Genomic DNA, 27958 nt, shown 5'->3' on the forward strand with positions numbered 1-27958 from the left:
CTGGAATAGCTCTTAGCTGGGCTCATCAAGAAAAGGGGTGCTGCTGATGATCTCTGGTCGAGCCCTAAATGCGAATGATTTTGATACCAAGGCAATGCAGGCTCACATAGCGGGGACTTGCAGTGCGAGACTGATAGCAGCAGAAGGAGAAGTGTTCAGTGATTGTGTTGTTATTAGGGTTATTATTAGCTAGTATTGTCGTCGCTGTTTTCTCTCACTCTCTAAAATTAAAAGGACTTTTGGTGACTGTTCCTCTGGGTTAGCAGCCCAGCGGTGGATGCCTTCTCTGTGCACTGACTTCTTGCCCCTTCCCTCTTTTCAGCATTCAGGTGTTGTTCACTCTTCCTTTGCTGTTGGCAAGTCCTCCTCCAACCGGGCAAGATGTCTATGCTGGACATGAGCGAGTTTGGGGAGGCTGCTGAATACCTCCGGAAAAGCTACACAGAGCAGCTGAAGCTTCAGACAATTCCATTTGACGGTAAGCCCCAAGGCACAGCCCCAGAGGAACCCTTGGCCATGGCTCTCCTTGGAGATTGTCCCCATCCCTTCCCCAGGGCTGCTCCCCGGGGCATTGCAGGTGCTGCAGAATTGCCCCCAGCACCCTAGAGGACAGGAGGATCTCAGAAGGTTTCTGACTGTCCCCTTCTCTTCTGAGGTGTGGGAGGAGGTGGCCCATCATTTCCCCTGGCCCTGAGGGGCAGAAGGGCTGGGGAAGATGGGCTGAGGGACTGGTGGTGGCAAAGCCTTCTCCAGCTCCATTTCATTTTGGAGGTGTGCAGAGCTTGCTCTGAGGCAACCCGCTCTATCCCACACTTCTGGGCACTACAAAACTACAAACCAGGAGAGTGTTTTGTTTTTTTTTTTCTTCCTCTCACCTTCCTTTTTTATTAGACTTTGACTGCAAGCACATGGGAAGCAGCAGACTTCTGTCACACTAAAAGTTGATACAGGCAAATTAAACAGCTGCCAAACATGGAAAAGGCAAATAAATCCCCACTCCTATGACCCAGAGCGTAGGAAGGATTAATCGCTGTCCTGCCATGTTATCAGACTTCATTGATGCAGCTTTCAGTTGACACTTTCAATATGTTTCCTCCTTTCCTTTCCTTTCCTTTCCTTTCCTTTCCTTTCCTTTCCTTTCCTTTCCTTTCCTTCTTTCCTTTCCTTTCCTTTCCTTTACGCTCCTTTCCTTTCCTTTCCTTTCCTTTCCTTTCCTTTCCTTTCCTTTCCTTTCCTTTCCTTTCCTTTCCTTTCCTTTCCTTTCCTTTCCTTTCCTTTCCTTTCCTTTCCTTTCCTTTCCTTTCCTTTCCTTTCCTTTCCTTTCCTTTCCTTTCCTTTCCTTTTCCTTTCCTTTCCTTTCCTTTCCTTTTCCCCCCTCTAGGAAAGAAGCGTGCTTGGATCCCAGATGAGAAAGAAGCTTACATTGAAGTGGAAATCAAAGAAAGCTCCGGTGGCAAAGTCACTGTGGAAACCAGAGATAAGCAAGTAAGCAAAATACCTTTCCTTTTCCAAGAGCCAGCAAGTGTATGCAGAGGGGGGATATGCGGGACAAGATCATGTCTGGACCTAGCCAAGCTCTCCCTGAGAGCCCATCCACGCTCAGCAGTCAGTTGTCCCCTGAGGGCTGGCCGTGCTGTTTGTCACACCGCAGTGTGTTGGCACACATAGACCAATGATTTTTCTGAGCATGCCAACCGTTCAGTATCCCCCCACCGAGGGGTTGCTTTCAAACCCAGTTTACCGGGCAAGGTGGGTGGACGGGACAGCGGGCCGACTCCAGCACAGCCCCTTGTGCTGCTGAACTGTTGCTTTGCTAACCTCGAAGGTTGAAACCAGAGGTAAGGAGCCAAGTCCTGCTTGTTTTAGCCTGAATTTGCAGCAGCGACAGCGGTGCTGTTGGGGGAACAGGCAAAGAACAACCGTACAGGGGCCATCACCGTGCCACTTGCTGCGTGAACATGACTGAAGATTTGTTCTTTGCCAAATGCTAGTGTAGTGTTGGGCACTGAGGGCCTGATTCTGAGCCCTGTGCTCCCGCCCGCAGCCCAGTGGCTGCTCCCACCGCTGCCATGGGGAGCAGGGCTGAGGCTGGCGGGCTGGGGAGGTGCAGCTCCAGCTCCGCAGTAGTGGGGGGAAGGCAAAGCAGGCAGCCATCAGCTGGTATTTCTCAAGATAACATCCATTATGAATAGCCACAAATGGGCTTAATTAATATTCCCTTCTCGGCTATGGGAGTTGCATGCCCATGCAGCGTTGCTGCTGTGCAGAGACTTGCGCTGGTGTAAAATGGGGAAAAGAACAAGGTGCTGACCTGGCAGTAAATGATAGACGTAGTTGTTTTTATTTCTTGTCTAGTCTTAATGACACTGAGAAGTGCTCATGTCTGCCCAATTTAAGTGTACACAATTGCCTATGAAAAGTGTAAAGGTTTTAAAAAGATTTTTGAAATTGGGGGAAAAAAAAGAAAACAAATTTCCCTCCATGAAAGATAATTTACTGTGGAGGAGGGCGTCAATTTGAAAGGTTTATTTTGCTGTTTAAAATGCTCTGGTTCGAGATCTTCAGATTATGCAAACAAAAAATTTTCCAAACCCCGTTGCTGTTCCCTCTTGGAAATATTTTTTTTAAATTTGTCATGGATTTGCAAAATCTCAAGCTATACCTGCTGCCACTGGATCCAGGGCTCCAACAGAAACAGTTTCAAGAGAGAAACCCCACCCTTGTTCTTCTATTCACTTTCTGGCTTTTAACACCTAACACCTTTTAACATCACATGCTCAATACCTGTAAAAAAAAAATCTCTTTGAAAGATTTTGTTCATATGCATTAACAAGCCCTTTTGCTAAATCCAGCTCCTTCCATCCAGATATGTAAGGTGATAGTTTCCCAGGGCTTGGATTTACAGGATTAAACAAACCCAGCTAGAAGTGGTAGGGTCTCATTTCAGCTGTTTTCCCAAATAACCAGAGACCCCTCTGGTGGGCTGATGGGTGCTGAGCACCTCGTGGAGCCAGTGCAGTGCCATTTCCCCTGTCCTGTGTGTGGCCATCCTGGCGGCACCTCTGGGAGGGCAGAAGGAGGCACCTGCAGGGGAATGTCTCCATGGGGGAGCTGGGACAATGAAGGGTTGAAGGTTGGGGGGTGGCATCTTGGTGCCCCCAGGCTTGGAGCCCTCCTCAGCTGTGTCCCTGGGGAGGGACAGGTTCAGGGCTGCTCCTCCCAGCCTGGGGTGCCACCACCCTGCCACCCCAAAATGGGGGGCAGCCTGTTGGTCTGGGGGAAGGGTGCCCTGGAGCCAGGCCCAACGCCCCCATCCCTGCTCTGGCAGACGCGGGTCGTGAAGGAGGACGAGTTGCAGCCCATGAACCCCCCCAAGTTTGACATGATTGAGGATATGGCCATGCTGACGCACCTCAACGAGGCCTCCGTGCTCTACAACCTCAAGCGCCGCTACTCCCACTGGATGATCTACGTAAGCCACCGCCGCCCGGGGGGACCCCGCCACCCTCGCCCCGCCATGAAGGGAAGGGGTGCTGGGGCTCCCCTGCACCTCAGCTGCCCCCTTCCTGCCCGCAGACCTACTCGGGGCTCTTCTGCGTCACCATCAACCCCTACAAGTGGCTGCCCGTCTACACCGCGCCCGTGGTGGCAGCCTACAAGGGGAAGCGGCGCTCCGAGGCCCCCCCTCACATCTACTCCATCGCCGACAACGCCTACAACGACATGCTGCGCAGTAAGGGCCTGGCCGGACACCATGGCGGGTGCTGAGGCGGCGGCTGTGGGGCTGGGGGTAGGCTGAGGCATGAGGGGGGCACTGCTGCCAGCCTGGGGGGTGAAAATGGTGGAGTGGGCAAAACCCTCGGGTATCCCAACTGACTGCCTGCTCCTTCCCTTGCAGACCGAGAGAACCAGTCCATGCTCATCACGTAAGTCTCTCCCTGCGCCTCCCGCCCCCGTCTCGCCCCCAGCCGCCATCCAGCTGCCCTCACCAGCAGCACCCCCTGCCTCAGCAGGGCCCCCGGCACCTCACACACCCCCCGGCAGCTGTCAGCCCGTCCCACGCTAGGTGACAGTGCCAGGCTGCCCCGCACCCCAACAGCTGCCGGCGGACTCCCCATCCACCCACCGGCGCCCGTCCCTGGACCATGGCAGGCGGAGATGGAGGCTGAGGCCAGAGGGAGATGGCGGCATCGGCAGGCGGAGGGGCGGTGGGTGATGTGGGAGGATGTAGGCCAGGTTAATTTCAAGTGACATATAGATAAGGGCTATATAAAGGACTCTAAAGGACCCCCGTCCGCTGCCAGGAGCCACGGACATTTTTAGCCTCGGCCATAGCCTAATTAGGTAACGCAGGGGCTGAGGAGAGATGCTTGGCTCTGGTCCTGCGGCGCTGCGCTCCCCAGCTCCCCCCGCTCTTTGTCATCTGGGATTACAATAGGGGAGCGGCTATCTATAGGGATGAGCTCACCGGGCCTGTGCAGCCAGCCAGACCCTATGCTCATCAGGCCCCGTGTGGGCACAGCCTGGGCAAGATCAGCCCCGCCGCAGCACCCTGGCCGTCTCCAAGCTCCCCCAACAAAGCGGGGCGTGCTGAAACCAGCCAGCACACGGCCCTGTGCTGATCCAGGACAGCTGAAGCCCCAGGGCGAGGGCTGTGTGCCCGCCAGACAAAGCTCGGCACTGCCTCGGTGTCTGCTGGCACCCCCTGACAGCTGGCTGCGTGTGGCCCCGCAGCAGAGGCAGGCAAAGCCCAGGTTGGTGGTGGGTTTGCTTCGGAGGACGTGGAGCAGGGTTTTGCTTGCCTCTGCGGGGGCCCAAAGGACACCACGTTCGCCCTTGCCTCGAAAACTGCTGCCCAGGATGGCAAGTTGATAGCCCCGTCTCTCCCTGGTGCTCTGCTTCTCCTACCTAGCATGAGGCGTGGGGTGGCTGGGCAGCCCCGGCAGGTTGGCAGGGTCTCTGTTTGAAGTGTTTTTGCCTGTTCTTTGCCTCATGTCCTTGATCTGTGTATTTCTGTTACTCTAAGCGGAGAATCTGGTGCTGGTAAGACTGTAAACACCAAGCGGGTCATTCAGTACTTTGCCATTGTCGCAGCCTTGGGCGACACACCGGGCAAGAAATTAGTAAGACCCTCTTTTGAAAGAAATTCTTGCTGTTTTCTTCCTTCCTTTTTTTTTTTCCCCTTTTTTTCCCCTTCCCTCTTTCTTCTTCTTTTTACTTTTGTTTTTTTTTTTTTTTCTTCCCCCAACTTTTTGCATTTGGAAGCGTGTTTTGGTCTGACCCACCCAGGGCTTGGCTTTTCCCTGACTTTTGAACAAGCAAGGCTTGAAACAATCTTGCTCAAGGGGGAATGGATGGTTTTTTAAGTGGCTGCTCAGACGGAGCAGCCTGGAAGAGGTGCGTTAGATGCCCTCTTCATCTTCTCTTCCTTCTTCCACACCCTACAGATCTTCTTAAGGACCATTAAAGAAATGGAGTAAAGCTGCCATTACCCACCTTGTCTCTTTTAAGCCTTGCTTTTCGTCCTTTTATCCTTTTTATTTTTTTCTTTTGTTCATCTTGACCCTTTTCTACCTTGTGCTTTTCTTGCTTTTGTTTTGATTCTTGCATTTCTTTGGTGCTGGTTATTTTTGAGCTGCTCTTGCAATTGCTTATTTCTTCTTGACACGTTGAGGCTCCAGCCTGCTTTTCCCTTACAGAAGCAAACTGGCTGCTTTAGGTATCAGACAAACCATACTTCAGCATTATTTTCTTTACTCTTCTTTGGGTTTGGATTTAACTGTTCTTGCTTTTTGATGCATTTCTTCATTTTCTTGAGCTAATCTATTTAACAACTTTTTGGCATATCTTAAAAAATTTAATCCTCCCATTTTTTCTTGGACCGTTTTTGACACTAAATGGCCGTGTCCTGCTTTTCTGACCATGCTTCTTGTGGTTCTTGCTTGGCTTTTCCAGACTCTAAAGACAATTTTCTTTCTTTTCTCTAGGCAAGTATTGCCACTAAAACTGGGGTAAGTGTTATAGACTCTTAACCTTTAATGCTGAGGGCAAAGTTCAGCTGCACCAGAGCTACAGCAGGACAACGGGGAATGCCAATGTGGGACAGCAGTCTTGGCTCAGCCATTTCAGCAGCTCAGTTCAATGCCCTTGGCCCCCAGCTTCTCCATCCAACACTGAGGGGTGGCTTTAGCTGATGGACATGGCCAGCTGCATTCATGCCCTGTGTGGTGGGAGATGCTTGTTAATACATGAGGCTCAGGCCACTCAGGAAAACTATTAGTAAGAGCCAGCTAGTTGGAGGACTGAGCCTGTGGTTCTGGGGCGGCCCATGGGGCAGCCCCCCTGGCACCTCGTAGGCAATTTTTGATGAGATTAAAATTAAATACAATAGATCAAAGGGTTTGCTAGTAAAGCCGTGATTCACAACAGCTCCCTGTCTCTTTTGCCCTTTACACGCCTGGAGCTGCAGAGGTGGGGACCAGTCATGGCCCCAGCCTTGGAAGCCCAGAGCTGGTGTTTCACGCCCAGCAGGAAGGCACTGTGATCCTCATGTCAGGGAGCGGGCACTAAAAGGCTCTCTCCTGACAAGTCCTGCAGGTGCCTGTGCTACCAAACTCTGCTGCAGTTGTCAGACCCCACTGTCCTTCATGTGGCTTGGCAGGAGTCTCTTTCTCTCTCTTCTAATTCTTTTCCTGCTTTGTCTGTGTTAGGTGGTGACTGTCTCTGTCTCTTTGAACTATGTGTATGAAACATGAATAGAAAAACAAGGTTATGGGGAGATATATCTTGGGGAGATAAATCTTCTCCAAAGAGCTCCAGAGAGTTCAGAAGATGACGCCAGCTGGGACCTGCAATGTGTCCCCATCACGCTGTGGCCCTGCTGTGCATTTTGTTAGCACAGGGAGTCAAGCTTCTTTTCTGCATTATTTGCAAATGTTATTTGCAAATTATTTGCAAAAATTATTTGCAATTTGCTGTGATTGGAACTCTCCAATACTTTGGTTTGGTGGAAGGGGAAATGCCTGGCAAAAAGCCTGAAATGCTTCAGACTGTTGTGGTGGCAATGTGTGCTTGCTCTTGGTTTGCATGTTGCAGCAGCCTAGGAAAGGGGCTAAGGACCTTGTGCAGAAAGGTGAGTTTAGGCAAGGAGAATCTCCGAGAGAATTTTGCTGCAAAATCCAGCTCTTCTGCCCCTAAATCCAGCTGCATCCCCTCATGAGAAAAGGAGAGGCCTCAAAAGCAGCAGGCTCTAAAGACAGTTAATGAGCATAGCACGCAGACAGGACAAGGAGCCTCATGCTCCCTTTCCCTGCAACATTGGTGACAGATCCCCTCCAGCTGGGCGGGAGCTGACACATCCTTTGATTTTGTTTTCCAGGGAACCCTTGAAGATCAAATCATTGAGGCTAACCCAGCTATGGAAGCTTTTGGCAATGCCAAAACCATAAGAAATGACAACTCCTCGCGTTTTGTAAGTGTCGTACGAAGACAGAGTGCTGATGTGCAGCGTTTATGTAACTGAATGCATAATCTGTGGTATTAGTGCTTTTGTTCAGTGGAGTATCTAGCTGCAGAGCAGACACCTAGCTCTTCCTCTAGTGGGGTTGGACTGCTAGGGCCAGGCTTCTGCTGGCTAACTCAACGCAGTGGGTGGTGCGGCGGTCAGTGTGAATCGCCTGTGTCACGGCCTGGGGCTGCAGCCAAGTCCTTTACAAGACCAAAGCTGAGGGGCCAGAAAGCACAGCTTGGAGTGTTGGAGTTGGGGCAGACAGGCATGCCACTTCCAAGCAGTATCAGCCCTTTTGCTAAGCCCAGACTGGGTCTGCACTGGGATGTGAAGCTCTTTGACCACAGGTGGCTTTGATGGCTGTTTGTGTGCCTTGAGAGGAAAGGAGGGGCTCAGGGGCTGAGGTTGCCCAGCACATGATGAACAGGAGGCTGTGGACAGACTCAGTGTCATATTGCCCTGCAGGAGGAACAGGCCTGAGGACAGGGATTTATCTGTTGTGAGTGGAATTTCTGCCTACCCAGTGTTTAAAGACTTAGGCAATACTGACTGACCCTCAGCACCTTACAACCAAGAGAACTTCACCAACCTATCCCTCACTGAGCACAGTACTTTGCCTGGCATCAGCAGAAACCTAAGAAGTAGGGAATTACCAGTGTCCTGTAGCTATCTGAGGTTTCTAGGAGCTGCCTGGAATCGTGCCTGTGTAGCCAAGCCCAGTGCTTACCTCCTTGTAAACGTTTTCAGGGCAAGTTCATCCGCATCCATTTTGGCCCCTCAGGGAAGCTGGCCTCTGCAGACATCGACATCTGTGAGTAACACGTGCCAGCTGCAGTGAGGAGGGATTTCTTTCTCACTATTTCTGCTGATGCTGGGTCAGCTCCAGGGAAAAGCAAGTCCTCCTTTAACCCCTCTACCCTGTTTGCTTCTAGATCTTCTGGAAAAATCAAGAGTGATTTTCCAGCAACCCAAAGAGCGAAGCTACCACATCTACTACCAGATCCTCTCTGGGAAGAAACCAGAGCTGCAAGGTAAGGCAGCAAAAGCTGCAGCATAGCCTCTACAGTGTGGCAGCTTGAAAATAGCCAGAAAAAGCTCTGTTGTCAGGGTCCTGCTCTCCACAGAGCTGAGCAAACCCAGCTTACCATGCAGGTATGGCCCTCAAATGCTCTGATGGCTATGCAGGACTGTAGGATTGTTGGATAATTCAGGGTAGAAGGGATTTCAGGATGTTGTCTAGTCTGGCCTCCTTTATCTTCACAGACTGAGAAACCAGTCACTTCAGTCTGAAAATTAAAGCCCTTTCTGCAACTGTCTGGGAGCAGGGCAGACATATCCTAAATGTGTTCCCCAGGACAGTCTCAGCTGACCCTGATTTTGCCCTGGGGCCACTCTTGTGCTCTGGGCAGCCCTGCCCTCCAGGTGCCAGGTTGCACAGAGTGCACAGGAAACCTTTGCCCACTGCAGAAGGATGGCTGGCATGATGCCCTGGGGTGGTCAGCCTTTTGGCTGCAGGCTCTTGAGCCTGCTGCTGGCTCCAGTACGATACCTTATTAGGTAGTTCTGGAGAGCTGTGCTGAGCAGTAATCTTATCTGGTGGTCACAAGGGCATGGATGGCCACTTCTAAATCAGTCTACACCCAAGACATCTCCCAAGATAGCAAGCAGGAGGAACATCACAGAAGGGATTGACCCATATGAGGGCCTGCCTGGGCTTGCAGAGATTGTCCCACTGGTTGGTGCCATCTAGTTGAGGCCACTGCAGCCTTACCTCTTCATCTACATCCAGTGTTACCCCTCCTTTACCCAGCTTCATCTCTGTCTGGCCTCACCCCCTGCACATCTCCCCCCCTACAGATATGCTGCTGCTCTCCCTCAACCCCTACGACTACCACTTCTGCTCTCAGGGTGTAACAACCGTGGACAACCTGGATGATGGCGAGGAACTCATGGCGACAGATGTACGTGCGCTTCCTTCATGCCACAGAACTAGAAGTAGGGGCCTTAGGGAGGGCACGGCCTCACAACCACACTCATAAGGACATGTCCTGGCTTTTCTCTGTCCTTCTCTAAATTAGCTATGAGCTCCCTCTGGTTCATTGGCAGTTGCTCTGCATGTGCTGTGAGCCTACAAGAAATGGCAGGGTGATTGATCCCCTGTGAACAGCCTCTTCCAGGCACAGAAGGGACAGGAAGTCTCTGCAGTAAGAAGAGCCTGTAGTGCATAAGCACTTCACAGAGCTTCCATGAGAAAATGAGAAATATGGTCCCTAGACCTCAACTCAGAAAACCTCCTAGCTGTGGATGCTAGGCTAGTCTTTTTATTTTCAAATGGATCTTGTGAGAGTTGAACTCACATTCGAAATCCTGTGGAGCAGGATTGCTCAGCTAGGTGCCCACCAACTAGAGCATCCTGCCCCACTCAGCCGGTAGAGCCTCAGGATAGGGAGAGCACCTTAGGAGGCAGTAGGAGCACCGACCCTCATCTCAGATCCGTGACTTCATCCTGTCTATGCTGCTTTGTCTCTCCTCAGCATGCCATGGATATCTTGGGCTTCAGCAATGATGAGAAATACGGCTCCTATAAAATAGTGGGCGCCATCATGCACTTTGGCAACATGAAGTTCAAGCAAAAGCAGCGGGAAGAGCAGGCAGAGGCTGACGGCACTGAAAGTAAGTTTTATTTATTTATTTATTTATTTTCTCCATGATACCAGATTCACCCAGTTTGGCTTTGACATGCAAAACTCTCTGAGAGCAGACTGTGATAACACCCCTGGTCTGTGAAGGTCCGTGATCACGATCCCTAGCAGTCAGATCCCTAGCAGTAGGTCTTTGGACCTACTTTGTGTACACAGAGGGGCTTGTCTATAAGCAGGCATTTTTGGGGACAGACTCTTGCAAGAAGTAGGTGTTCTCATTTGCATCAGATCTGTCTCAGCCACAGCCTATCACAAAGCTGTGATTGTTTGCTGGACAGATGTTGAGAAACCTGCCAGTATTTCACCTTGTTCAGTGTTCTCATGCCCTTGCTCACCAGGAATGTGAACACAGGATTCTGCTGCTACCTGGTAATTAAAGAAAATTGTGATCTAGTAGAAATTATTTCCCTACAGAGCTGTTTTTCTTGCTACAATCTACTATAAAGAGTCTATGAAAGATAAGCAAGAAAATTGCTTTTCATCTGATCAGTTGAAATTTTCCGCATGGGAGTCCAAGCTCCCACTGGAAAATGCACAGAGATTCCTGGATCAAGAAGACTGGAAACCATACTGGGGGCAGCAGGTCTGTTAAGGCTATCTCCAACAAACTCTAACTTCTCAGGCAGGAGGTCCAGACTTTAAAAGTAAAATATGATACCCAAAGTAGGAAATCACAATACAGAGACTGGAGCAGACTATGAAGCAAGTGGATAAAATGGTATAGTTAGTGTTGATCAGCAGAAGAGCTGGTAATATATATTTTTTTCATGGCTCACTTGCTGGCTTCCTCATGCCTTCTAATTGTTTTTCAGGTGCTGACAAAGCTGCCTACCTCATGGGAATCAGCTCAGCTGACCTCATCAAGGGGTTACTCCATCCTCGTGTGAAAGTGGGCAATGAATATGTGACCAAAGGTCAGAATGTGGAACAGGTGGGTGTTGCAGGACACAGGCTCCCTACTCATACCGGTATGTGTCTCCTCTGTGGTCAGGTCCATTGTGTAATGTTTTCTGTGCAGGGTGCATTGTGCTTCAGTTCACTCTCTTGGGTTTGGGAAGAGACTCCAGAGTGCCATAACAAAATGTGTCTACAGTTACTGGCTTTTAGTAGCTGCAAAAGTTGGTGGCAGGGCTGGCAGATAATTTTGAGTGTTAACCAGGGCTGGAGTTTCAGTTCAGTGTCCTTGCAATGTGGGCTGGATCACAGCCAGAAGAAATCCAAATTCTATGGATCTTCTTCAGGGTCAGTCCCAATTCCATGAAGAGTTCAGCTCTGGACAGTAGAAATCTCATCTAAATCACTGATCTTGTGGGAAACTCAAATGCAGCAAAAAGGCATCCTGTCGGCCACATCACAGTTAGGAATCTGGACCTGGCATGGGTGGTCCAAGCTGATCCCCAAATAAAATTTAAGAGGACCTTATGGACTGGAGTCCTGTCCAAAGTCAGTGAGGTGTAGTCTCCAGCCATGCACGAGGCTTCTGACGGTATCACTTGGACTGAGTCTGTATCCCAAGACCTTGGAGGCTGTCTCAGTGCTCACGAGGCCAGGGGCACAAAAACATTCTGGTGAGCATGTGAAAGCTAATCTCTGAGCATATACGGCAACCGTGAACTCCCTAGATCTGTCAGTCTGTCCCCTCTGCGTACTAAGAGGAGCTCTCTTCTGCAGCCTACTCCCTACAAAACCAGGGAGAAGCATGAGTGCTCATGACCTCGTCTCTGTTTGCTTCGGCAGGTTGTCTATGCTGTGGGAGCCCTGGCTAAAGCCACCTACGATCGTATGTTCAAGTGGTTGGTGACTCGGATCAACAAGACCCTAGACACCAAGCTGGCCAGACAGTTCTTCATCGGAGTACTGGACATCGCAGGCTTCGAGATCTTTGATGTGAGTTCTGTAGGCCCTCTGCAATCAAGGGAATGTTGTAATGAGACAGCTAGGTCCCCTAGTGTCCGACAGCTCTATCTCCTCCAGGAAACTGTTGGCCTTGATAACAAAAAGAGCTCTTGCATGAATTCATTTCTCTAGAATAAACAAGTAGCTCACTACTACTGTTCTAACATTGCTGTGGGCCCATCTCCAGTGAGCTCCTGGCTACTCATTCATGTAGCAATCCAGCTGGTCCTAGCAGAGATTGCTCTTCACACCCAGACAAAGCAGAACAATGACTCCATTCACCTCTGGAGCTCCTCCTGCTGAAGCAGGTTGGTTTTGTTCTTGCAGTTCAACAGCTTTGAGCAGCTGTGTATCAACTTCACCAACGAGAAGTTGCAGCAATTCTTCAACCACCACATGTTTGTTCTGGAGCAAGAAGAATACAAGAAGGAAGGCATTGAATGGGTCTTCATTGACTTTGGCCTGGACCTGCAGGCTTGCATCGACCTGATTGAGAAGGTAAAGCATGAGCCAGGCCACGAAATTGGTATTTCTGGTAGGCAGCTTGTTTGCAAAGACTGGAACAGTGAGAGGTGCTCTGCGACCAAAAATGAAGCAAGTCTCTCCCCCGGTCAGTAGCAAGTGCACAACTTTGTTTTGCCTGCATTTATAACTCTGAACCTGCAGCTCATTAGACCCTTTTTGAGACAAATTTTGGCTTTGTAAAACCATGGAAATTCCATTCCTACTCACTGGTGAGCCTGGTGGGGCCTACTCACCTGGTGGGGCCTTTTCCTCTAGAGAACAGTGGTCTCTGCCCCCTTTTCCCCACCCTCATTGCTTCTCATTGGGGTGTTTACTGATTCAGATCAGCTTGTATTAAATTTTGGAAACCTTTTATGGAGGACACCCATCCTTTTTTGGAAAGGGGCACACCTGCCAGGATACAGGAGAGGGCCTCCCCTACAATAGAATGGATCTGGGCAAGACCTATGTCTTGCAGGCCTGGCCAGTTCCACTCTGACTGGAAAACAGCGGCAGACCATGCAGCCTGAGGTACACCAGAGGAGCAGTGAGAGCTTGCCCCGTGGTAGATGTCCTGCACTATTTGTATGAATGAGGATATGACCTCCCGGGTTAGACCTTGCCTCACCTTGCCCAGGAGCACAGAGAATCCCCCGTTCTGGGATGGCACCTGGCAACACTGAACTCAGACCTATTTATACCTCCTTTTCCCTGCAGCCACTGGGAATCCTGTCCATCCTCGAAGAGGAGTGCATGTTCCCAAAAGCCTCTGACATGTCGTTCAAAGCTAAGCTCTACGACAACCACATTGGGAAATCACCCAACTTCCAGAAGCCCCGTCCGGATAAAAAGCGGAAATACGAGGCCCACTTTGAGCTGGTGCACTATGCTGGTGTGGTACGTCCCTTGTAAGCTCTTCTGCAGCACTCGCACTCCTCCTGCACAGCTGTGCTTACCTTTGCCTCTCTCGTTTGCTGACAGGTGCCCTACAACATCATTGGGTGGCTGGACAAAAACAAAGACCCCCTGAATGAGACAGTGGTGTCCGTCTTTCAAAAATCCCAAAACAAGCTCCTGGCTTCCCTTTACGAGAACTATGTGAGCTCCACTTCAGGTGAGGAACAACTTCATCTTCCTTCTAGCTGTTCCTCCCTCCCTCCTTTTATAGCAAAGCCTTATCATACACACACCCAGCTGTGGGTGCAGCATTCCTGCACCTAGCAGCCTGGGCAAAGGCAAGACCCACATCGGCTCTGGATAAGCAGTGCTGGCCTAGGGGCTTTAGGCGGGTGGGCAAGACCAGGCTGAGCCAGTGCAGTGCTGTCCTGGTGGCCCTGCCAAAGGTAACATGGGATGTGTGAAGGGCAGTCCTGTTACCCAGAGCTGGGTGCTGTGGGAGGAGTTTTTGGCAGTCTAAGGTTTTGCTCTGCAGTGTGGTGCTACCATCTCCACTTTACAGAGAGCAGGGGCTGTGGGCATTTCACTGACATTTTCATTGCAGGTTTGCTTGGAGGTGCTCCTGAGTCCTCCAAAGCAAGCTGACATGTAATTATTTGTCATTAATTGCATGTTTGGTCATGTAATTAATCAATATCTCAACCCTACAGAGGAACCTCACAAGCCAGGGACCAAGGAGAAACGTAAGAAGGCAGCTTCCTTCCAAACAGTGTCCCAGCTACACAAGGTAAGAGCCAGGCCCTCATCCAAGCCCACGAGGGGAGCATGTTCAGAGCATCCCAGTATCAATCCCGCTTCCCTTTCAAGACTCCAGGGTGTCTTACACACCAACTCCTGGGCCTTGAAGAACCCCAAAGCCTCCAGAGAGTTGTCTTGGCTAGGCAAAAGCTCCTGAATATCTTCTTGCCCCTGGCAAAGGTTGGCTCTGATCCTGGCAGAGGCCCTGTCCCCGTGCTGCTAGGGAAGGACATGAGGCTCCAGGCTGGGAGAGTGATGGCTCCCTTTGAACTGGGGCTGGTGCTGCTTCTGCCTGCGTGATGCCTGTGCTGCCCGGCAGCTCCTTCGCCTTTGAGAGAGCGGCAGTTAAGACTTGTAGTGATGTTTAGATAATGTATTACATGAACATCACTTTAAGTCTGTGCTACTTCTCTCCTCATTCTTGTCAGCGGGAAGGCCAGCCTTTGGGCAGAAGAAAATGGAGGAGCATCTTATGGGTCTCTGAGCAGGCGGCTCTCTGTTCTCCTGTTCAGGGAAGGATATGTGACAGCTCAGGATAGCTCACACCCCTGATCCCATGCTCAAAACAGGAGTTATTTGTCCACCCCGGAGCTTAAGCAACTGAAAAACAGCTCAGGGGTGTCTGTGCGCCCAAAGTTGAGTCCTGCTGTGACAACTTTATGGTTCAAAGAGGGCAGCATTTCTGTTAGGTCCACTGACAGCTCTGGTAGCCAAGGAGTTTCCTGAGGGCAAGGTCCCTGACCCAGCCCTGTCCAGGGAAGCATGTGATTTTCTTCCTTCTGGACAAGTCACAGACCTTGGGGAAGGTGTCTGTGGTGAGAAGTTGCCCCACACTGAGGCTTTCCAGAGCTGGTCCTGGACAGGCTGAGCCTCTGAGGAGGGAAAGGCCGCCTGGAAAGAGATGCAGATATCTTTTCCACAAGAAAAGGTAGATCCAGGAGTCATCCCAGAATTCAGGGCCCATCACGATGCTCTGCAGGTCTCTAATCCCAGAGACCCAATCCCACAGTCCAGCCAGGGCACACAGGCCTTGAAGCAGGTGTTCACAGAGCAACCCCTGTGAGCCAGACCTGGGACAAAGCTGGCTGGCAGGATGCAGAAGGCCCAGGCTGGCTTGGCAGGGCCTTGTCACAGCCAAAGGGCATGGGCAGCGCTGTGGGGTACAGGGAAAACACAATGAGATGGGGGCTGCAGGCAATGTGGATGCCAGCATTGGACTTGCAGGGTGCTGAAGGGAGGGCTGGTGGACACCAGCAGAGGTGTATGCCAGAAATGTGCTCAGTCCTGTGTTCCTGGCTCTTCCCTGTAGCCAAATTTTACTTACAAATACTCGCGAAGCATCTGGCTCCTCTCTGGCATAGCAAAACCAGCAGGTGCCTATCGGCACGGCTGCCAGCCCAGTCCTCGCTGCTGTTGCACCCACCTTGGCAGAAGTGGTGCTGCTATGGGGCAGGGCGTGTCCAGATAGCAGAACAGCACTGAGAGCAGCGAAGCAGGGGGAAGTCCCTCCTCTCCCATGAGCGGTGGTAAGGGGCTCACAGGGTCTGCTCTCTCCTGCCTGTGGGGGGAAGGTGCTAGAGAGAAGTGTTGTAGGGGCAGAGACATTGCCTCATGCCTCATCCCCCATGTCTGCCCTACAGGAGAATCTTAACAAGCTGATGACCAACCTGCGCTCCACTCAGCCCCATTTTGTCCGCTGCATCATCCCCAATGAGACAAAGACCCCAGGTATGCATGGCACAAGAGAGCGCCCTGGCAGGTCCCTCGGGTGACATCCCTGCACAGCAGCTGGCAGGGTGTCCTGCCCAGCTCCTGCACCCACCAGCTCCCCAAGCCTTTCCTCGCAGCAGTTCTGCTGCTGCTGAGCCCTGGCCCCATCTCTGTGTGGAAGCCACTGTGCCCCTTGCCAGTCTCTTTTACTGGGGAACAGGAGTTTTGCCAGGCTCCCAGCTGGGCTTTGCACTGGCAGTTGGGCTGCCTTGTGCTTGTCTGGCACCAGGCATAGATGAATCTTTCAGACCAACTTCCATCCTGCGGGGCCTAGGCTGCAGCACTGGTGCTCATCATAGGCTTGCAAGACAGGTTAACACCCCTGCTCAAAACCGGAGGCTGTTTGCAGAGCTCAGGCCCATGGTGCAGCTGCACTTCCCCATCTGCTTGGGCTGAGCATCTGCTCCATCCCTGCTCTCCCCCCTAGGAGCCATGGATGCCTTCCTGGTGCTGCACCAGCTGCGGTGTAATGGTGTCCTCGAAGGTATCCGCATCTGCCGTAAGGGATTCCCCAACAGGATCCTCTACGCAGACTTCAAGCAGCGGTAACTGCCTCCTCTCCCCTTGCCAGCTGCCAGCACGTGTTCTGGGGGGAAGCAGGCTGCTGTGGCTCTGACTTGCTCCTCAGCTTGTGCAGGGCTGCTGTGAGCCACCACCACAGGGTGTGCGCAGCTCAGGAGAGCTCTGCTGTTGGCTCTGGGGTGCCAGTCAGGGGTAGTTTGATGCCAGGCCTGATGAGACAGCAGGGTTGCTGATATTTAAGATGCTGAATGCAGGGATGATGCAGGTGGATGGTGGAAAGGCTCAGGACCTCTGATCCTGGTTCTGATTTCCCTTTGCACTTGGGATCCTTATCATTCCCCAGACTGACTCCATCCACCCTGCTTGGGCTGGGTCTGGCCCAGGCAAGGTGAGGCCAGTGACCTCCTCCTGCATAGGTCCCCTTGGGCACAGGGACTAAGTTCTGGCTGGGATCCCTGGGGTCTGCTCTGCAGTAAAGCCCATGCTTCACTCTGGAGCTCCAGCACATGCTGCAGTGACAGCTTCCAGGGGAATTGGCATGGCCCGGGTACAGGGACAGTGACAGAGCCATCAGCTCTGTGCTGGGGTTCTCTTGCATGCCGTCCCTCTGCTCTGTGCCTGCAGCTACCGTATCCTGAACCCAGCAGCCATTCCAGATGACAAGTTCGTGGACAGCAGGAAGGCCACAGAGAAACTGCTGAGCTCCCTGGAGCTGGATCACTCCCAGTACAAGTTTGGTCACACCAAGGTGAGGTCGGGCAACTGCTGGTCCTCAAGAGGGAGACCTTGTGGCTCCTGTTTCTCTGCAACCCCAGCTTGCTGTCATTGCCCAGCCTGCTCTCTGCCTGACCACAGCTCTGCTGAAGCTCTGGATGCTCTGCGGGCTGAGTGTGGCCCCTGAAGGGACTGAGGAGGGCAGGGGGAGAAGCAGGTTGGGCAGAAACAGGTCTGGGCAGAAGGTCACTGCTACCTGAGCTTGTATCATCCAACACAGTGGCTAGTCCCTGCTGGGTGACGTGAGGGGAAGGGCACAGGGCCGGGAGATCTGGTGCCCAGCTGTTTCTGTGTCCTGTGTGGGTGAATCTTCAACCAGTTCAGAGCGTGGGTGCCTGCCCATGCAGGGCATATTCCTTCTGCTCTGTATATCCCTGCTTTGGGTCACGTTTTATAGACCTGTCTGAAAGGTCACGTCACCCCTGAGCTCTCTGTCCTCTGTGCCACCGACTCTGTTCTCATGCCCTTTCCTGCAGGTGTTTTTCAAGGCTGGTTTGCTGGGCTTGCTGGAAGAGATGCGAGATGAGCGTCTGGCCAAGATCCTGACCATGCTGCAGGCCAGGATCCGTGGGCACCTCATGCGCATTGAGTATCAGAAGATCATCAGCAGGAGGTAGAGTTCTGGGGGGGAGACAGAGCTTTGTGAGCACCTCTTCTTGTTCCCTCTGTGTTTTAGTGGGTTTGGTTTGTGGGTCTTGCCTGTGGCTGGCAGTGGGTGGGAATGGAAGGGATGGAGGTGGACCTGCAGGGTCCGGCACAGGCCCAACAGGGAGAGTCCCTGTATCTGGGCTGGGGAAATTTGGCTTCCACTGGGAGGATTCAGTGAGATGCAGATGGAGGAGAAGTGGCAGCCAGGCCACACCATTTATCCCACCAAGGCCACTACAGTGTGCTGACGCTGTGCCGTTTATGCAACTCTCTGCCACTTGTCCTGCTGGTGGGGAACAGAGCCATCTCCAAAATCCTGCAAAAGCTAGGGCTCTGCTGCAGTGAGGATGGGAATCTACACCCATGACGATGCTGTGCTTGTATCCCTGCAGAGAAGCCCTCTACACTATCCAGTGGAACATCCGGGCCTTCAATGCTGTTAAGAACTGGTCCTGGATGAAGCTGTTTTTCAAGATCAAGCCTTTACTCAAGTCTGCTCAGACTGAGAAGGAAATGTCCAACCTCAAGGAGGAGTTCCAGAAGCTGAAGGAGGCTCTGGAGAAGTCAGAGGCTAAGAGGAAGGAGCTGGAAGAGAAGCAGGTCTCCATGATCCAGGAGAAGAATGACCTGGCTCTGCAGCTGCAAGCAGTGAGTGCCTCACCGTGTGCCTGGCAGCATACAGACAGCACAGGGTCCATGGGTGGACGAAGGAGCAGAGAGCACCAGATCCCTCCTTCAGCCTCTAGCAGTTCTGAGGCCCACTCATTGCCACAATCTGTTTGAAGTGCAGTGTTGGTCTCAGTGGAAACCTGAAGTTACATCACAGACTTGCTGTCTTAGGGCTGCTATGGGAATTCATGGTCCCCTGGCTCTGGAAAGGGTGATCTTCTCACATGGAGGTGGGAGGGATGGGAATATTTGCTCTCTCAGTTGTGGCTAATTGGTGGCATTTCTGTGTCACAAAGTGTCAGTCCAGTGTTTCCGGCTTCTGGAAAGATTTGGTTGCCATTAGCTCTTCACCCCAGTCAGTGTTACTTGTTGTCCCACGGTCCTGCATGGATCTCCTTCTGATACACCTGAGAACCTCGAGTTTGCTCTGCCCCTTCCACAAGGAGAGCTTGACCCTTAGCCAGGACAGTGTGGCTGGTCCTGCCAGTATGCTCTTGGGGCAGTGGGTGAGCACTTGCTCTCTTTTGCCTGTCTTAGGAGCAAGACAACCTGGCGGATGCAGAGGAGCGCTGCGACCTGCTGATCAAGTCCAAGATCCAGCTGGAGGCCAAGGTGAAGGAGCTTACAGAGCGTCTGGAGGATGAGGAGGAGATGAACTCAGACCTCACCGCAAAGAAGCGCAAGCTGGAGGATGAGTGTGCAGAGCTCAAGAAAGACATCGATGACCTAGAGATCACACTGGCCAAGGTGGAGAAGGAGAAGCATGCCACGGAGAACAAGGTCAGTAGCCCTTTCTGTAGAGAACAGCCTCATTGCCAAGGGGCCTCAGTGCTTGTGGGAGCACAAAAGAGAATCCCTGGGGACGAGGCTGCTGGTGTGAGGGCGGTGAGGCTGGGCAGAGGGCAAAAAGGTGTGGGAGAGGGCAAAACCCTCCAGTGTCCTGCCTTATTGCACAGGAGTGGAATGAGCAAACGGTTCTGTGTATTGGCAAGTGACTTGGGGTTTTGGCAGAAGCCTGGCCAAGTGGAGAGGAGCTGGCTGCTGCTGAGGTGCCGAGCTGTTGTTGAACGTGAACTCCTGCCCTTCATGGGCCAGGCTGCTGTACTAGCTTTGCATCACTTGTCTCAGAGAAGATGCACTCAGTTTTTGACCTCATTGATCTAGGTTAAAAACCTGATTGAAGAGATGGCTGCCCTGGATGAGATCATCGCCAAGCTGACGAAAGAGAAGAAAGCACTGCAGGAGGCCCATCAGCAGGCCCTGGATGACCTGCAGGCTGAGGAAGACAAGGTCAACACACTGACCAAAGCCAAAGTCAAACTGGAACAGCAAGTGGATGATGTGAGTCATGGGCCAGTGACAGCGAAGTGGGAAAGGTTTGAGTCACACATCTCCGGGAGAGCACAAAGGCTGCCTCTGAGTGGGATCTGGAAAGTGTGATCATTATTAGATCCCTGTTGAATATGGCCAGGTGATAAATAACCCCATTGCCAAACTTCCCCTGAACCACGAGGTGGTCCAGAGGACCCCATGGAGAGCAGTCCTGGGCTGAGGGAATGGAACTGGAGTCTAACTGGGAAACAGCGGTGACTCTCAGGGCTGGGTGAAGTTACCACAGCAATGGACAAGGGGGAGGTCAGTGGCTACCAGGGGTCCTTTCCCTCCCTAGCCTGTCTCCCTTCATCCTCCAGCTGGAAAGCTCTCTCGAACAAGAAAAGAAAATCCGCATGGACCTGGAAAGAGCTAAGAGGAAGCTTGAAGGAGACCTGAAGTTGACACAGGAGTCTATAATGGATCTGGAGAATGACAAACAGCAGCTGGAGGAGAAACTCAAAAAGTGAGTGAGTGACATGTAGTGGGGCTGTGTTCTTACTCTGCCAGGCCAGTGCCCACTCCTAAACCAAGCGGACACGTGCTCTCTGCAGGGTGTGTTGGGATGTGGCTTTGAGCAGTCCAAGCAAATGGGCTTAGTTTTTCAGGGTACTATGCAGTGATGATGTGGGAGTTGATCTCCTGAGGAACTCAGCTGCACAGACGAACAGATCATGGTGCTATAGCACTTCCTCTGTACAAACGTGTCTGGCAGGATCCTAATGCAGGGCTGGGACCTCATGTCCAGTTCTAGCTGGGGAACTGTGGAACAGTACTGAGGGACATCACAGGGAAAAACTCAGCCAGGCTGTCTGCCAGTATGGCCACTCCAAGCCTCCTTCAGAGCAGTCCATGCACTGCTCTTCACCCCAGCGGCCACTTTCCTGTGTGGGTTAGTTTGTTTTGACTCTGGATCTGGGCATCACAGTGCAAGGAACAATCTTCCTCTGGCTTCAGGACCTGGAGGGTCTTGGCAGGACAGTGCTTGTCTGACCAGAGGCTCTGCCTTCTTTCCGTACAGGAAAGACTTTGAAATGAGTCAACTGAATTCGAGGATTGAAGATCAGCAAGTGATTGAGGCCCAGCTGCAGAAGAAGATCAAGGAGCTCCAGGTATGGTGGGAAGTGTTCTCACAGCCCAGGAGTCCTGAATTCTCATCAGACAGAATGTGCGGGGGGAATCTGCATGGGCTGGTTCCTCTCTGAGCATGGGGACATCTCTTCAGCAGTGGAACTATGAAAAAAGCTGGCAATGTTAGTTGAAGGAAAGCCCTCAGTCTAAATGTGGTGGACAGAAAGATGAAAGAATGAACTCATGAGGTGAGCACTAGCACCAGCATGAGGAACAGCTTCTGGGGTGTAGCTCTTTATCCAGACTAAGATCATGAACACAGTCCCCAAGCTCTCCAGACCAAATCTAGTATGGTGGGCTTCCTTCTAGCAGAGACAGATGCTCAGATTCAGGCTGTTTGCATGGAGGCTTCCCAGTGATGAGAAGCTAATATCAGCCTGGATTGCAGGGTACAGAGGAGAGCAGAAGCTCAGTGAAGTAGGCTACCAGGGGGCACTGGGCATATTGGCCTCTGAGAATCCCAAAGCAGCCCAAGCATTTGCTCTGGGCCAGTGCCTTGCTGCTCCCCAGCATCAGAGGAGATGCCTTGCTCTGTTGTGGGGAGCAAAGATGCTGGAACTTCAGCTGGTGCTTGGAGCATCTGCCTCATCCTGTCTCTGCCAGGCCCGCATTGAGGAGCTGGAGGAGGAGCTGGAGGCTGAGCGTGCTGCTAGAGCCAAGGTGGAGAAGCAGCGGGCAGAAGTGTCACGGGAGCTGGAGGAGCTCAGCGAGCGCCTGGAGGAGGCTGGTGGAGCAACGGCTGCACAGCTGGAGATGAACAAGAAGCGGGAAGCAGAATTCCTGAAGCTGCGGAGGGACCTGGAGGAGGCGACGCTGCAGCACGAGTCCACGGCGGCCGCCCTACGAAAGAAGCACGCAGACAGCGTGGCGGAGCTGAGCGAGCAGATCGACAACCTGCAGCGCGTCAAGCAGAAGCTGGAGAAGGAGAAGAGTGAGATGAAGATGGAGGTGGACGACCTGTCGTCCAACATCGAATACCTCACCAAGAACAAGGTGGGTTCCAGCTCTGTAAAGGGCAGCTTCAGCTCCTTTGTGAACAGGTAGCTGTGACTCCGGCGTCAGTGCGCCTTGCTGCAGTGTGTTCTGCACGGCCATGTCCTTGGGCTGTTGTCCTCTCTGCCATGGCCACGTCCCTCTTACTCACGAAGTATAGCCTGTCCCCATGCCACTGTGGCCGTGCTTGCAGGATGCTTTGCTTGTCCTGGTCAAGTCTGAAGGACTTGGGGAAGACACTACTTGTGAGAGTGACTGCAGAGACGTGAGAGCTCTGCCGGGCTCCTCCTCTCTGCATCGTGTGCACGTGGGATTTGCTGAGCAGGGCAGCGAGGTCCCAGGGGGATGCAGTCACTGAGCCCCTTGGGGCAGAGCTGGGTCTCATGTGGGCCTTGCTTGGTGCACGCAGGCCAATGCCGAGAAGCTGTGCCGCACCTACGAGGACCAGCTGAGCGAAGCCAAATCCAAAGTGGACGAGCTGCAGCGACAGCTGACTGATGTGAGCACGCAGCGTGGCAGGCTGCAGACAGAGAACGGTAGGTGGGGGCCATGTGGCTGCTCCTGCGCTGGGGCATCTGAGTCAGGAAGCCGTGGTGCATCTGTGCAGGCTGTCCTGCCTCTCCCACGGGCAAATATCAGGGGGAGCTCCGTCTGGCGGGGAGGGGGTGGGGTGTCCATGCTGTGCCTCTGGCCAGGCCTTGCAGGTGCCGTGTGGCTTGGGAAGGGAGGGGACTTCTGCAGTGATGCTGTTTTGACTGGTGCTGGGAGGGACGTACTGTGATGTCTGACATCAGAAGGAAGGGTTCCTGGCTGTCTTGCTTCGTCTTTAGCTGCAGAGGGTTGCCTCTGCCCACGGGCCCCAGCTTGCCTGACTGGGGATACAACGCGGGGCTGGAGGTCTCCACACAGCTGAAGGCCACAAGCTGTGCGTGGGCTCATGCATGGGTGCTCAGCCCCAACATGGCTGTTTGGCTCTGTTTGAACCCAGGGGAGCTGAGTCGGCTGCTGGAGGAGAAGGAGTCGTTCATCAACCAGCTGAGCCGCGGCAAGACCTCGTTCACACAGAACATCGAGGAGCTCAAGAGGCAGCTAGAGGAGGAGACCAAGGTGAGGCTGCTGGGGCACAGCTGATCTGAGTGGCTCCAAGTGACACAGATGTCAGGGGAAGGGACACGCGTACCCCTGTGGCAGTAAGCCAGCTTCTGGTACTGATGAGGTGGGACACATGGTACACGCACAAGCCCCTAGCCTTGGGAAAACAACATCCTCCCCTGCTGCCCCAGCTCACCCCTGCATCCCAGCACGTCCAGGAGCTGCTCTATTCATGAGCTGTCCTTTCCTCAGAGCAAGAACGCCCTGGCCCATGCCCTGCAAGCCTCCCGCCACGACTGTGACCTGCTGCGGGAGCAGTATGAGGAGGAGGTGGAGGCCAAGAGTGAGCTCCAGAGGAACTTGTCCAAGGCCAACGCAGAGGTGGCCCAGTGGAGAACCAAGTACGAGACAGATGCCATCCAGAGGACGGAGGAGCTGGAGGAAGCCAAGTAAGTCTCATGCCAGGAGTAGGTTCCTTACAGGTGACAGGTTTCCATTCAAGGATGGATCTTTCCCAGGTCCGAGGCTGTTTGAGCAGGCTGTGGCCTTCCCTCCTCAGAGCAGCAGGGTGGGCTGGCGTTTGGGCTGGGAGCGCTCACCCCTTGCTGCTGGCTGCAGGAAGAAGCTGGCCATCCGGCTGCAGGAAGCGGAGGAGGCGGTGGAGGCTGCCCACGCCAAGTGCTCCTCGCTGGAGAAGACCAAGCACAGGCTGCAGACAGAGATTGAGGACCTCTCAGTGGACCTGGAGCGAGCCAACTCTGCCTGCGCTGCCCTGGACAAGAAGCAGCGCAACTTTGACAGGATCCTGGCTGAGTGGAAGCAGAAGTACGAGGAGACCCAGGCAGAGCTGGAGGCATCACAGAAGGAATCGCGCAGCCTGAGCACAGAGCTCTTCAAGCTCAAGAATGCCTATGAGGAGTCTCTGGACAACCTGGAGACCCTCAAGAGGGAGAACAAGAACCTGCAGGGTAGGGCTGGGCTAAGGCTCTCCTGTTGGGCTGTGGGCTCCCCGGGGCCCTGCTGGCATGGGCAGCCTGTGGCTCCCATGTCTTCAGCCCTGAGACAGATGTGTGGTGGGATGGGCGTCCTTCTGGGCAGGGAACAGACCTTGGTGCTAAGCCACATGTGGCCCATTTCCTTCAGGCTGGGCTGTGAGGCACTGCATCCCTCTGGGAAACCAGCACAGGTCCTGTCCTCTTGATGGGGACGCTCTGGGCAGATGGAGAGTGACAGCTGACTGTTGTTTCCAAAGGGTGTATGTTTTGCTTCGAGGGCTGTGGCTGTGGCATGTCACTGCCTTGGGAGTGTTGCTCTTTGACAAGTGGGTCTCCTTGGCTCCTCACACCTCTTCCCATGCCCTTTCTCTCCCTCTCCTTCACCGTGGCTGCAGGGGAGTGCAGCAGAGCCTAGCAAAGGGGGCCAGTGCCCCTTCCCTAGGCACAACCTCAGCACCCAGACTGACGCTCCCGGAGGGGCTGGGGGGATGTAGGCCTAGCCTGGGTGGGGGGATAGGGAAATCCTGCGAGGGGCTGGCCCCGCAGACTTGCTCCTGACCAAACACCTTCTGCTCCTACCAGAGGAAATCGCTGATCTGACTGACCAGATCAGTATGAGTGGCAAAACCATCCATGAGCTGGAGAAGCTGAAGAAAGCCCTGGAGAGCGAGAAGAGCGATATCCAGGCAGCGCTGGAGGAGGCCGAGGTGGGTGTGTGCTTCCCACCGATGCTCACAGGTGCTTGTTGCTCCTGAGAGCCCCTGACCCACCCTGCAGTGCCAGTGGGGTGGTACTGGAGCAGCAACTCGCACCACTCTGATGATGTGACAGTCCTGAGAGCCAGGGTGCTCCCCGGGTCCTGCTCATGGGGGCTGTGCGACCTCAGCAAGGCACTGGGGTGGCTCCCTGCAGCTCTGGGCTGGGGGCTGAGGGGTGGCCAGAGAGCTTCCCCAGGGGCCCCTTCCCACAGCTGCTGCTGTCTGCAGGGAGCCCTGGAGCACGAGGAGAGCAAGACGCTGCGCATCCAGCTGGAGCTCAACCAGATCAAGGCTGACGTGGACAGGAAGCTGGCAGAGAAGGATGAGGAGTTTGAGAACCTGAGGTGTGTGTGGAGAGGGGACAGGCTGGGCCATCGCTGCGGGGCAGAGCTGGCACCATGGCCACGATGGGACAAGCACGGCTGCCCCGGGCCGGGTGTCCCCAGGCAGAGGGGGCTGATGCTTCGTCCCTCCCGCAGGCGCAACCACCAGCGGGCCATGGACTCCATGCAGGCCACGCTGGACGCTGAGGCCCGGGCCAAGAACGAGGCTGTCCGGCTGAGGAAGAAGATGGAGGGCGACCTGAACGAGATGGAGATCCAGCTGAGCCACGCCAACCGCCAGGCTGCCGAGTTCCAGAAACTGGGCCGCCAGCTGCAGGCCCAGATCAAGGTTGGGCGGAGGGGCTGCTGCTGGCCCTGCTGCCACCAGCTCGGGGCCACCCCGTCACCCCCTGTCCCCACTGACCCCACGCTGCCCCGCAGGACCTGCAAATCGAGCTGGACGACACCCAGCGCCAAAACGATGACCTGAAGGAGCAGGCGGCCGCCCTGGAGCGCCGCAACAACCTGCTGCTGGCGGAGGTGGAGGAGCTGCGGGCGGCGCTGGAGCAGGCCGAGAGGAGCAGGAAGCTGGCGGAGCAGGAGCTGCTGGAGGCCACCGAGAGGGTCAACCTGCTCCACTCACAGGTGAGGGGCTGCCCACCCACACCCAAGAGCCAGGAGCCTGTCCGGCACGGCCGGTCCTCGTGGCACTGCCTGTCTCTGCCTGCAGAACACCGGTCTGATCAACCAAAAGAAGAAGCTGGAGACCGACATCTCCCAGCTGAGCAGCGAGGTGGAGGACGCCGTGCAGGAGTGCCGCAACGCCGAGGAGAAGGCGAAGAAGGCCATCACAGATGTGAGAGCGGGGTGGGGATGGTGGTGCAAGGGTGCCCAGCACCTTCATAGGGCTGGGGGCTGGGAGGAGAGGGGAGGGTCTCAGAGCTCCTCCGTGGAGTCCCTGCGTCTGGCAGGGCTGCCCGGCCTCAGGGTGATGTCTGTGCCCTGGCCTTGCAGGCTGCCATGATGGCAGAGGAGCTAAAGAAGGAGCAGGACACAAGTGCACACCTGGAGCGGATGAAGAAGAACATGGAGCAGACCATCAAGGATCTGCAGATGCGCCTGGACGAAGCAGAGCAGATTGCTCTCAAGGGGGGCAAGAAGCAGATCCAGAAGCTGGAAGCCAGGGTAAGGAGGCAGGGGGCAGCCCCCAGGTCACACTGGGCTTTGCAGGGTCCTGGATCTGCCCCATCCCTCCTGCTGTGCAGTGAGGGGCAGGCCCCAGGGACTTGTAAGCCTGGGGTGGCTCAGCCTCAGCTGCAGCTGGGAAAGTGGCATGGCCTTGGCTGGGGCTGGCACTGGGTGCCCCGCCTCGGGAGCAGATCACGAGCTGGCCTCTGCCTCCCACAGGTGCGTGAGCTGGAGGGAGAGCTGGACATGGAGCAGAAGAAGATGGCCGAAGCCCAGAAGGGCATTCGCAAGTACGAGCGGCGGATCAAGGAGCTGACCTACCAGGTACGGCACCACCCGGTACAGCTCAGGCCTCGCAGGCATCTGGGCTCAGCTCCCCCCATCTCAGCCCCTGACGTTAGCCAAAACCCCCAGTCCAGCCCCTGGGCTCGGTGCTGAGGCCTGCGGGGCAAGGGGCCAGGCTTCTTCCAGCCTCCCCCCATTCTGTGTCCCTCTGCCCCCTTTGGTGGCACCTCCTTGGCTTAGGGTGGGACACACGGGGGTCGGCCCACATGGCATGGGCTTGGTGGCTGCAGAGGGCCCTGGCACCGCTGGGACTGCTGGTATTGGGGCAGCTGGAGCCCGAGCAGGGCTGAGGGGTCTCGCACCAGCACCGGGGTCCTGCTGACTGGGTTGGGGGCACTTGCAGACTGAAGAAGACCGGAAGAACCTGACACGGATGCAGGACCTGATTGACAAGCTGCAGAGCAAGGTCAAGAGCTACAAGCGCCAGTTCGAGGAGGCGGTAAGTGCTTGTCCCCTGCTCAGCTCTCCTCGGGGAGCGCCAGGCAGCGCTGGCCCTCCCCGGGGCTGCCTGGGATGACTGGCACTGGGGTTGGTGGGGGGAGCGCACCCCACCCACCCTCACCCCGTCCACGGCCCCCAGGAGCAGCAAGCCAACTCCAACCTGGTGAAGTACCGCAAGGTGCAGCACGAGCTGGATGACGCCGAGGAGCGGGCCGACATCGCCGAGACGCAGGTCAACAAGCTGCGTGCCCGCACCAGGGAGGCGATCACCTCCAAGGTAAGGCTCAGCCCTGCAGCCCCCCCCCCCCCCCCCGCCCCCCCCCACACTGCAGCCAGGGGAGCGGCTGCACAGCGCTGCCAACACCCTTCCTGTTTTCCACCAGCACGAGTAGCAGGCGCTGGGCTGCCTGTCCCCAGCCACCTGCTGCACCTTGGAGGCCAATGGCTGCAACAGCCACTGCCAGCTTTGCTCTGAGTGAATAAACATAGCTCTGCCAGGGGCGACTCCTTCGTGTCTGTAATGGGTACCGGGGCTGCTGCAGCGAGCAGGGATGGGTGAGCTGGGGTCTCTGGGGAACATGCTTTGCAGCTGGGCAGGGGCAGAAGGGACACAGGCCTCCCCGGGCCCTGCTCT

At 54.4% G+C, this 27958-nt stretch overlaps 1 protein-coding gene across 2 annotated transcripts; it reads left to right on the plus strand.

Annotated features, from left to right (window-relative positions):
• The first annotated feature begins 47 nt into the window (after positions 1-47).
• Positions 48-27925, plus strand: MYH7B (myosin heavy chain 7B). 2 transcript variants are annotated; one of them, XM_040575723.1, is made up of 42 exons: positions 48-478; positions 1382-1485; positions 3329-3472; positions 3577-3733; positions 3899-3926; positions 5027-5123; positions 5988-6011; positions 7379-7471; positions 8255-8318; positions 8440-8538; positions 9365-9468; positions 10042-10180; positions 11022-11140; positions 11947-12096; positions 12433-12603; positions 13327-13506; positions 13591-13723; positions 14217-14293; positions 15945-16032; positions 16502-16619; positions 17221-17344; positions 17847-17983; positions 18411-18666; positions 19225-19467; positions 19852-20028; positions 20379-20524; positions 21080-21170; positions 21793-22182; positions 22592-22718; positions 23171-23289; positions 23527-23723; positions 23893-24242; positions 24852-24976; positions 25256-25371; positions 25507-25699; positions 25792-25995; positions 26081-26206; positions 26365-26535; positions 26758-26862; positions 27227-27322; positions 27464-27601; positions 27708-27925. In XM_040575723.1, exons 1-42 carry the CDS (start codon positions 382-384, stop codon positions 27714-27716), a joined length of 5826 nt encoding a protein of 1941 aa, XP_040431657.1. In that variant the 5' UTR covers positions 48-381; the 3' UTR covers positions 27717-27925. The 2 variants fall into 2 exon arrangements, with proteins under 2 accessions (XP_040431657.1, XP_040431658.1); XM_040575724.1 differs by lacking the exons at positions 48-478; positions 1382-1485; positions 3329-3472; ... (3 more) ...; positions 5988-6011; positions 7379-7471 and adding an exon at positions 7927-8006 and having other exon boundaries at positions 27708-27924.
• The last annotated feature ends 33 nt before the right edge of the window (positions 27926-27958 follow it).

This window comes from Cygnus olor, chromosome 16, assembly GCF_009769625.2.
Source record: "Cygnus olor isolate bCygOlo1 chromosome 16, bCygOlo1.pri.v2, whole genome shotgun sequence".
NCBI lineage: Eukaryota > Metazoa > Chordata > Aves > Anseriformes > Anatidae > Cygnus > Cygnus olor.